The sequence below is a fragment of the Carex rostrata genome, chromosome 32, assembly GCF_964058835.1.
Source record: "Carex rostrata chromosome 32, lpCarRost1.2, whole genome shotgun sequence".
In the NCBI taxonomy this organism is placed as follows: domain Eukaryota; kingdom Viridiplantae; phylum Streptophyta; class Magnoliopsida; order Poales; family Cyperaceae; genus Carex; species Carex rostrata.
The window spans coordinates 3,898,890-3,910,523 of NC_135949.1; the positions used below are offsets into that span (position 1 = coordinate 3,898,890).

General features: G+C 36.1%; 1 protein-coding gene across 17 annotated transcripts; it reads right to left on the reverse strand.

Annotated features, from left to right (window-relative positions):
- Positions 1 to 3,988: 3,988 nt before the first annotated feature.
- LOC144547692 (putative disease resistance protein RGA3) lies at positions 3,989 to 11,634 on the reverse strand. Of its 17 annotated transcripts, none has more exons than XM_078296393.1 (6): positions 10,897 to 11,634; positions 6,202 to 9,122; positions 5,490 to 5,986; positions 4,939 to 5,007; positions 4,494 to 4,584; positions 3,989 to 4,132 (listed from the first exon to the last, which is right to left on the reverse strand). In XM_078296393.1, exons 1-3 carry the CDS (start codon positions 11,263 to 11,265, stop codon positions 5,905 to 5,907), a joined length of 3,372 nt encoding a protein of 1,123 aa, XP_078152519.1. In that variant the 5' UTR covers positions 11,266 to 11,634; the 3' UTR covers positions 3,989 to 4,132; positions 4,494 to 4,584; positions 4,939 to 5,007; positions 5,490 to 5,904. The 17 variants fall into 17 exon arrangements, with proteins under 17 accessions (XP_078152519.1, XP_078152520.1, XP_078152513.1 ...); XM_078296394.1 differs by having other exon boundaries at positions 3,989 to 4,135; XM_078296387.1 differs by adding an exon at positions 4,766 to 4,841 and having other exon boundaries at positions 3,989 to 4,584.

Below are 11,634 nucleotides of genomic sequence, written 5' to 3' on the forward strand. Positions count from 1 at the left end.
AAACAATATTTTCCGAACTCCAAACTCTAAAAAAAATAAAAAATAATCCGGGCCGCGGAAAATATCCACGCTCGGAATAAAAAATAAATAAAAAAAATTTCAGGTCGCGAATTTTTTCCACGGCCTAAAATAAAAATTCCTGGGCCCGGAATAAAAATTCTGGGGCGCGGAAAAAATGTGCGGCCTAGGCATTTTCTAAATTTTAAAATTTATCTCAGAATTTGGTCTCTATGAAAACTCATTTCAAATTTAATCCTTTATTAAAATAAAAATGTATCATGCATGTATAAAAATAATGTCCGGTCTTCTATATATTGATAATATCATAGGACTCCAGATTAGCATATTTGAGTTCAACAATATTTGAAAGTCAAAACATGGTGCACAGAAGCATCTGTTTGTTTATTATTCCAAGACGCTGAAAGTTAAAAATAACAAGCAAAAATTAAAAGCATAGAGGTTTTAATATGGGACTTTAATGGATCAAATTTAGGCCTTATAATGTTTTAAAATTGTACTCAGTTCTCATATAAGCTAGCTGGGCTTATTTTGGGCTTAACGTTTTCTCTCCTCCTTTCAATTAATCGGATATTTAAATTATAACTCTTACTAATTCTAATTAACTTGCATTTGCTTATATGATTAATAATAAAAATAATAAAAAAATTGAATCTGGAAACAATGCTAGATTATTATTGGCAAATTAATTTCGTAAATTGAGGTTCATGTATTTGGCTGAGAAGAAGGGTCACTTTCTAAAATTAATTTAGGCTTGATTTAGATAATTTAGGATTTTATTTGGGTTAAAAACGTCTTGTTTGTGAGCTTTTAAAGTCAATAGAGTATTTTTTGTAAATATCCAGGGGCTATTGTTTTAGATTCAAGGTTTAAATTGGGTTTTATAGCTTTCCATGGTCAATTGGGTAAAATGTCAAGCTATGAGGGCTTGTTTATAAGTTTTTAAAGTGGCGAGGGGTGTTTTCAAAAATTCTCAAGGGCTTCACATGTGAGTTTAGAGTTTCCTGCGGCCATTTTTATTAAACCTTAAAAAAAAGTTTTTTACAAAATTGCCTCCTGTTTCAGGTTTTTTATTAAAATGCCCCGACCGCTTGGGGGCGGTCCACTCTCCTAGCAGACCGCTCGGGGTAGGGGCGGTCCTCTATTTTTTTTTTTTAGAAATCTTAATATTTTTATTTAAATAATTTTAGTTTTTTTGTTTATGGTGTATGCCAAAAAATAAGAAATTGGATATATTTATGAGTGATGTCGTAACTCTTTATAACTCTGATTTGATTTTTTAGTTGGATATCACAAGTCTAAAGATAACAGTAATTAAGGACTTGACATTGATTCTTAATAATTTATTTTATTCAAATATACACAAAGAAATATAGTTAGATTGCATCAATAATGTCAACTTCTTCTCTCTTTTTTTAGAGAATAATTGAAGATAGACAAACGAACACAATAAATAGTAAATGTATTTTAAAATAATTATATGAATAATTTTTGAATAATCTCTTTGACTTTTAACTAAATAACATACCAATCGTTGCATGTATATCATTGAACGAAAACTTAAACTGAATTTTTGAGACACTAAACGACATTTTTTTTTTAAATTGAAAAGCCTGGCCATTGCACATTGGTTCGTAAAGTCTGGCATTTGAAGTTTGTATTTCAAATATGTAAAGTCTGGCCAATTTTGCTGTCGTATTTGGCCAAATTTATGATCACAATGCATGCATCCATTCAACTCAAGTTTACAGCAAGGCTGAGGCTCACCGCTCAGTATGGTATAGGTCTGGTTGATGTGGCATATTGTATTCATGCACTGACAAGACGGATTGCTAAGACCCGCAATTGGACGGTATTAAATTTCATATCTAATTACATCTTATGTTTCGTTAGATCCCTGTACTGATTGAGACTTGGCATTTGGCACCAAGAATTATTTTCTTTTTTAATCTTTTGGTTGTGTCGGTTTGTTGTTAATGTCAAACAAAAATAAAATGTGGTAACAATTTTAAATTAGTTCAGCTATTACTGAGAATTATGTAGTGGGCTCAAATTAAATAACCTTTCTGATGAAGATATATCTGAATTGCATTATATGTGAAAAGCTTCAATACAGTTAATATTTTCATTTTTTTAGGAGATGAGAAGGGAAAATGTGACGCACAATACCGAGTGATGCTTCAGAGTTATGTTTTTCAACTCCTTTGTGTTCAGAAAATTCTTCTAGAAATGCTTCAGGGAAGGACACCTCTTAATCTTGATTATAATGTTCCATTCGCTTGGTCTTACTCCTTGACATGTCTTGAGAATTTCCTTGTTGTACAAAGAAACTGGATGTGCCAGTATAACAATTGGTATCAGTCCTAAACTGTAATGTTCTTTATTAATTTGGAGTTGTGAAAGCAGAAATGTTTGCTTGATCTTGTACCAGTGCTTGCTTGCTTGCTCGGTTCTTTCATGACTAACCAGGTTGAGAATTGTTGCCTTTTTTATATCCTTGATATGTGAATTGAATTGTTAACTAACTTTCGTATACTTGGAATGAATATGTTTGCTAATTTAAGTTATATTTTGTTTTACTGTTTGCTTTCTCGAATTGTTAGCTAGATCTCCTTCGCACAGTCCTACCAGCATAATTTACAAGTTTTCGAGTGATTATGTACTGAGGTACTGAGGGAGCAGTATAGGGATCCATAGAATGAGGCTAGAATTGGAAAATTGTTGAAGGATCCTGATGCACTTGCTCGGACCATTGCTGTCAAGGTAATTCTTTTTTGCTCCATGCTAATTATGTGTATGCAGTAATCTATGTTGAAAAAAAGGAGCAGAATCCCCTTGAAATTATCAAGAGGAATTTCACACTTGTTAATATAAGAATAATTGACAGGTGTTAGCAACCTGAAAGTAATTTTGCACAAGTGTAAAAGCAGATTATTAAAGAATTTACCAGACAACTATCAACCCTAAACACCATGACATTCCATAAAGGTTGGGAAATATAGCCACAGAAAGTATGACCAGCATGGTACGAAAGGGATAAATACCAGTAAAACAGTAGTGCATCAAAAGTCCTAGCTTATACCAATTGGCACAGAACAAAGCTCCACGTAAAAGAAAACACACAGAAGTACATTAAATTTTCCCGTTTGGACATATTACCAAAATTAGATGAGGATTAGATGAAGTAGAAACAGTTTGAAGCTATTGCAGACAAGGATTGACTAGAGGTGGAACCAGCATGGTATGGTAGGATAAAGCAAAATTACAAGATATGACACAATTTTGTAATAATTTTGTAATCAAAGCAAATCTTAACAATATTGTTGGTTATAAATATAATTCTTCAGGTGTACCCAAAATTTTAATTCCCCCCCAAACAACACTTCAATATAATTAAAAAAAAGAACAAGATAAATTTTAATCATTACTGTAATATGTTCAATAAAAATCCTACAAACATAATATAAAACGTCGTTTGCCTATTCAGATAGGCAGAGATGTCAATTTTTGATTCTACACTAATGGCAATCAGCAACATTTAAAAAAAAAAAAAATTAAGAGGACATGAGTTTGAATCTCATGTCAGACACAGACATAATACATGTATCTGTGGTACATAATCAGGATATACTCTAAACTTGAAAGCCAAAATTTAGATGGGTAATAAAAGAATATTGAGAGCTGCTGAAAATATGGTGCCCTGATGGAACTCAACAGACTATTAACAGCAGTAACAGAAAGAACACCTTTCAAGGCCCCGACAACTACTTCTGCTGTTTGTATTGCAATTCCTTCCTGTAAAAAAAGCATGTTAATAATTAGTACTTCTAAATTCAATATTTGGAATCAATAATTTAAGTGTGCAACACAGTAAATTGTCACCAAATACCTTGATTCTTAATTTACCTTTGATACCAAGGAAGACATACAACCAGTACGAGCTGACTGCAACGAGCTTTGTGTATTTTGACACGACTGAAGAGCAGAGGTTCGTAATTGACCCGATGAACCACCAAATGCCTGTGCCCGCATTTGGACTAGATAAACAACACTGACCATGTGACCTCCGGGCCCCACAGACTGACGCACAACTCCACCTTGTCGATCGCCTGGGCTTCTTGTCAGTATGATGGTGGGAATCAAATTAAGCACTCAACACATTATTGTGATTCCTTTTTATATAGATTTTGTTCTTTTTCTATTGAAGCTACAAGTTGACCAGTCTAAATTGACTTCTGAGCACGATACAACACTATAGAGTAGAAATAGATGCTGTCTTAAATTTGGCCAGTAATTATCATGGACAGACTGAAAGCAGTTACACAGATCCTACATGGTTACAATCAACATGTTTTCATGAAAACATAAATATTAGGATCCATAATACCAGTCAACTCTCGGGATATAAGAATCTATAAACCACATCATGTCAATTTTCAGTACATTATCTAGGTTTTGTTAACATCTTCAGTTACCTGCAGGTTGATTTGGTTGGGCTGCATTTGGATCAACTGACAGTTTCATTGGCAGTTGTACCAGACAGTGGTACAGCAGTTCCAGTAACACCTGATACCAAAGAAATTGTCAGGACTAAAATGATAGCATGAAGAAGGATTTAATTCAGGCCGAGTTGGTTTCTCGTTGCTCAATTAGCAGCTAGTATGATAGTTACTTTGTTAATTAAAAAAAAAAAACAAATTCAATTTTTCTTTGACTTGTCTGTTATAATTGTATATAGGATCCTCACTGGAAAATGGTCCAGCTACTCCACTAATGATCTGATGACCACCACCAAGCAAGGAGCTTGTTTGTAGAGGGAAAGGCTAAAAATCAAAGCAAAGAACGAAATAAAGAAGCTTACACCTTTTAAGTGTGTGTGTGTGTGTGCATGTGTGCACGTGTCAACATGATGACACTGACCTGAACCATTATAGGATTGGGGCCATTAGCATTTATGTAAACCAAAGGTCCAGAATTCACAACAGACTCCTGCAGATTCAAAAAAAGAAAGAACAAATTGACTATAGGAAAGGCATGTTATGCAAATTCAGTCGAAAACGAACAAAGAGATCTGTTTCAGCAGTAGACTACCGAGTCGAAGAGTGTTGGCTCTCCTCCATAAACACTGTCATAATAAGAATGTCTTATCAAGTGAATGGATCCTCTCAATGAGGCTATTAAATTAACCTAAACTTTTGGGTGAAACTTAATTGTAAAATGATGAGCGCTTCATGTACGGTAATGGCAATTCAAATATTAATTGAAGAAATTTTCCCTGATTTGTGGTAGTAACTCAACCTGATTCAACTTGGAACAACAGGTAACCATGACCCAACCCACAGAACGAGTCTGATTTGGAATGAAAGGTGCAGTACGAAATTAAATTTAGCTAAGAATAAAATTTTAAGGTGCAACATTTTTGGTTCCAGTTTAAAAACACAAAAATATTTAAATGAAAGAAAAGAAAATACCTTGATTTATAAGGATCTGGAGGAAACGTGAGAGAAGCCGTGTCAGGTGGCAGCCGGAGGTCAGCGCCCTGTGCAAACTCGACAGCCCTGTGCGAGAGAGGAAAGAGCAGCGAAAAGGGGCATCAGTACGATTGTAGCGAGAGATAGGACCGCGGGAGGAGACGCACTGAGAGAGAGAGGAGCGATCGGAGGAGAGGTCTTCGCGTTTTCTCTTTTGCGAGAGAGAGAGAGGGGGAAGGGGGCTGGGGCTGGATCGCAAGAATAAAAGAGGATTACTGGAAGCCTCCAGTGAATTCGGAGGTTTAGAAGCATCCTCTTTACAGTTATTCCAAATTTACCCTTTAATCAATCAACGGTTGTAGTTGATTCAGCCAATAATTATTCCTGTAGCAGCAGTCCACAGAAGCATCTCTCATCATAATTTATTTCTATCAAGGGTCTTCGAGGGGACTCCTAAATGTTCCTTGTGGGTCAAAGAAAGACCATCGAATAGAACGCTGCAAAAAAAGTTGGACAAGAGCTTAATTTTGTAGCAGCAACAAACAAGTAATATAAATATGAAATATTTATTTGTCGAAACATGTAATTTTGCAGCTTGATTAGTCAAAAAATCCTACCAAGACTTATGGTTACATAAAAGAAAAAAAGTTCAGTGGTCTAAAATCTAAATATTAAAATAATAATTACAATAATAATAGGAAAATTTATGAACCTGTTTGATTTATATTGTAGATCCCCAGTTTCAAAGTTAGTGCAACCGCAGTGAAGAACACGGACACAAGTGATGAATGGCTCTGTCACCCGCATCAGGGCAATTGCAATTGATGTAATCAATCCATCTGGCAGAACACAAAGCAATTTACAGTTTTCGATTTCCAACCTTGTAAGTGTTGAAATGCTCTGTCGGCCGATATGTGGCTTTCCATGAGAGGAATCACCAATTGGCTCAGTAGATTCCACCAACTGTAGTCCATCCATTGTTATTGATTTAAGGACTGTACACCAGGAAATTTTCAGTGTAGCCAACATATCCAGATTCCCTAGTCCAGTAATCAATTCAAGGCAGCGACAACAAGAGATCTCCAATTTCTCAAGCTGGGAGGACAACTGCTCTAGCTGTAGAACTCGGAAACCATCACAACCACTAACAATGAGGTGCTTGAGAGTGTGAAGATTGTTGAATGGAAGAGATTGAATCGTGTAACAGTTATATAACAAGATTTCCAACCTTGTAAGTGTTGAAATGCTCTGTCGGCCGATATGTGGCTTTCCATGAGAGGAATCACCAATTGGCTCAGTAGATTCCACCAACTGTAGTCCATCCATTGTTATTGATTTAAGGACTGTATACCAGGAAATTTTCAGTGTAGCCAACATATCCAGATTCCCTAGTCCAGTAATCAATTCAAGGCAGCGACAACAAGAGATCTCCAATTTCTCAAGCTGGGAGGACAGCTGCTCTAGCTGTAGAACTCGGAAACCACGACAATCACGAACAACAAGGTGCTTGAGGGTGTGAAGATTGTTGAATGGAAGAGATTGAATCTCGTCACAGTTATATAACAAGATTTCTTGAATTGATTGCAAGGAACATGGATCACACATCCATCCCGGCACTTTGGCAGAAGAATAAGATCCTACTCCAAGTTTTTTGAGGTTAGGATGTGGTTGGAGGGATTCTAACCAAGAAAAATCGGCATCATGGACACTTACTCCTGGTTTGAGGGTTATGTGCAGCATTGATTTCTTAGGGTCAACCCTCCTATACTCATAATTAGCGTCAAACCACATAGACTCACAAAAAGGATCACCATTTACATGCAAAGCTTCAAGTTTGCACTTATTTCTCATGTTAGCACGCTGGGCATCTTTTAAATTACTCACTCCACAAATAGCGAGACTTCCTTCAAGGTCCGTCATATCCTTTAACCAAGCTAAATTTCTAACTTTCACCGATGCTTTCATTGTCTTTATTGCTGGAAAATTAACAAGCCCATGCGGGAGATAATTTATTGGATATAAATATACTTCAATAATTAATCTCCGTAAGTTACTAAGTGAACCAATACTTTCAGGAAGTAATTCAAGGTTCTCGCAATCAAGAATTAAAGTCTGTAGGTTGTAAAGGAGGCAAATGGATAATGGCAATGTTTTAAGATATTTAGACTTAATATCAAGATAGGCTAGATGTTTCAACTCGGAAATGGAATCGGGAATTCTTGCAAAATAACCCCAATTCAATTCCAATACCCTGAGTGCTTCAAATTTTGTGAGGTTACATACCCTGAGTTCTTCATAACATTTTCTCATATTGATAGAAAGAGTTCTTAAACCCACCAGATTTTGTTGGAGAACTTTATTTAAATATTCAGAGAAACCACCTACATATAAGTGACGTGCTTCTTGCGGAGCGTTTTCCTTTTGAATATCAAGTGGTTGATTGATCTCCACCGAATAATGTTCATTGTCAGAATTAAGTCGAGCAAGATCATGGATTATATCGTGCAACTTACAACGATCATTAGATCCACTTGAAAAATCATCAACAAAGGACCTCTGTTTTAACTCCTCATAATATTCAACACCAATTTCTGTGATTCTTCTTTTGCCGTTGGACTCAATGTAGCCATGAGAGATCCATAACTCTATCAAATGCATCTTTTCTAATAAGTAATCTTTTGGGTACATTGAGCACAATAAAAAACACGGCTTAAGATGGGGAGGTAGATGAGCATAACTGATCTGAAGTGCTGGGAATATATCATTTGATGGATAGGACTCCCAAAGATCATTTTCTAGAATCTCTATCCACCTTTCTTCATCTGTTTCATGCATAAGGAGGCTTGCAATCGACTTCACAGCCAATGGCAACCCACCACACTTCCTCATAATATCCTTTCCCATATTTACCAAGTGTGGTGGCATAGTGTCACTTGTACCATGAAATGCATAATTTTGAAACAATTGCCAGCATGAATCTTCAGGCATGTTAGTTGGCCTAAAACAAGTCGTTGTTTGCATGACATCTGCAACCTTTTGATTTCTAGTTGTCACGAGAATTCTGACCAGCTTTGCTTCTTTAAAAGGAACCCTTAACGAGTCCCAAAGACTTTGATTCTCGTTCCACACGTCATCTAAAACAAGCACTATTGTTTTTCCCTTCACAGTTTGTGCAAGCTTCTCTTGTAATGAACTCAACTCACTCAGACCGTAATTTATTTCAGTGACTGATTCAATGATTGCTTTAGTGAGTCTCCCAACATCAAATTCTTCAGAGACACATACCCACCCACATAAATCAAAGCACCGGGTTACCCTCATCTCTTTGTAGACCAGTTGGGCAATGGTGGTTTTTCCAAGACCACCTTTTCCAATAATTGAAATGACCGAAAAGGGCTTTTCTTTTTCAGATAGTAAGAAATCGATGACCTCCTTTATTTCAGCATCTCTCCCAAAAATGCTTGCCTCATCTACCATGTGACCCGTTGGGGGTCGTAAAAGTTTATTGTTCGAACGCCTTGGCCCATCACTCTTCTTTAATTTAAGAGCCTTACGATCCTTTGCTATTTCATCAAATTGACTTCTTATTTTTTTAAGCCGATCAACCATGTCATCAGGAATTTGCACAATGTACTGTCCAAAAAGAAATGTATATATTATATAAGTATGCCAAAATTCATAATTTGTTAACTTAAAAATGATAATTAGATTGGAAATTTATTATATTATGTCACCACTCTGGTTAGATTGGAAAAGCTGATAATATAACAAGTGACCATACATTCCGGTGGATTAATAGGGGTGAAAACGGAGTGGGTTCAAAGCGGATAATGCTGATACCATATCTGCATCCGTCGGATAATGAGCGGCTACAAATACGAATACAGATAATAAACGGATATCAAAATTCAAAACCAAATCTGTCTTAAACGGATACGGAGCAGATAATTTACGAATACAGATTTGAATACGGATATGAAACAAATAATTGACGGATAATTGAATTATTTAAACTTTAAGATACAAATATTAATTAACAAAATTCAAATATGAAAATGAATGAATAACTTAAGTTAGTTTATTTAAATTTGTAATTAAAATTTATGGAAATATCAAATTAAAATCAAAGATATAATTGAATGCCGGCTGGATTTAAAATGGAGACAATTATTAACAGAAATTTATATAAAAAATATATATATATATTCAAAGCAAAGCTAGATGGCTAACTGCCTTTATAATTGGGCTAGGCTACTATGACATTGGTGTTATTTGAAATTAAATAACACCAACTTTTAAACCCTTAGATCTGCCTTGAGATTCGTACAAAATAAAGTGCTTGAACAGTAAAAGCGGATATTACGAATCTCAAGACAGATCTAAGGGTTTAAAAGTTAGTGTTATTTAATTTCAAATAACACCAATGTCATAGTAGCCTAACTCTTTATAATTATATACGGCAGCAACAGCCTTTTCGTCTAAAATTAAATAAATGAGTCAAAGACTTCAAGCTAGTCAAAGCCTTGCTCGAAGTACGAGCCTCATAAAGCAGCGAAATAGATGCGCTGGCTAGGTCTGTTGTCCGGATGCTTCAGATATAGCTTTAGTCCCACAATCATAACGGAAAATAAATATGGTTAATATGTAAGCTTTTTCCGATTTCTAACAGTCGCGTAGTAAGATATCGGAGATAGAATGGGTTGGAAAATTTGATTCAGATACGGATATCCGATTCGTTTAAGCATTCTCTATCTCTGTCTAGGGTAGCAAGAAAGTTCGTGGACCGTTTATAACTTTGCATTTTAATTCATTTGTTTATAACTCTTTCGTTAATGGATCGAGCTAGCTCATTGTTACTAGCTCGCTCAGAAGTTAGCAAAGCCAATTCGGTCCAAATATGAATTTATGCGAATTTAGTATGTATGAATTATTTTGAAAACTATGTTGGTACAAATTTGGAGATTTAGTATTTTAGTACATATGAATTTAATTACAAACTTTAATTTATGGTAGTTAACTTTATATTACATTATTTACATTTGGACTTTTGGTTCACGAGCTTTTGTCAGCTGGCTCGGCTCATCTTGTTATCAAAACAAATGAGTCACGAGCCACTTTTTCAGCTTGAATCCGAATGTTGGCTCGCTCATGACTCGCTCATTGTTAAAATGAGCGAGCTATGAGCTTGGTCTAGCTTGGACCGAGCCAACTCATTGAATTATCCGGATACTATTTCTCTTATCAAAGAATTATCCGGATCCGTATCCGGTCGACCCTGTTTTCACCCAACTAAAAAATATATAAAAAATTGAAGCATCCTCTATTTAGTTTTAGTACCACACAACAAGAATAATAACACTAGCACGAGTAAGATAATTTTTAATATCTATATGCACGAGGTACTAACCTCCATCTTCTTTGTCATGTGAGAACCTGAAGCTTCAGAAGCCTTTTTTGCCTCTAGTTGGACACGGGTGACCTCATACCGGTACTCACCGAGCAAATCCTCGGCATCATAAGCGACCTTCTTTAGCTCCTTGAGCCATAGCTTTACAGAAGTGTCTCTGATCTCCCTCTCCTCAGCATCGTACAGTGTGGTCTTTATCCGCTTCAGAGTTCGCATCAGCCTCTCCAGATCCTTCTCAAAAGCTCGAGCACGCTTCCTTTCGGAGTTATTAGAATTTGAGGAAGAGGAAGGAGCCTGCATAGAGGCTCTAATTGAGGGGAGCAAATTGGTGGCTAGAGAGAGCACAGAGGTTATCAAAATCCCTGCCATCTTGCTCTGTGGATTTCTTTGAAGAGGCTATTAGGAAAGAACCTTAGATCTGAGTGGTGAATGTGAGAAATGTGTGTAGAGTAATGAGCACCAGAATTTTGAGTTCTGAGAAGAAGTGGTGTGGAGAAGACTTTGACCATAGAAAATTCATCCTAACCAAGGGGAAGAGGTATTAGTCACGACCATAGAAATTTGGTATTATCGCTTATTAGTCGCGACCATAGAAAATTCATCCTAACCAAGGGGAAGCCTGGAAGAGTTAATCGCCTTCTAGAAGAGGTATTAAATGAATTTCTGAGTAGGTTCAATGGCCCCTGGAAGAGTCAGTCTCTTCGCTCCTTCTTACTAATTGCCCGTCTTTAATCTTCT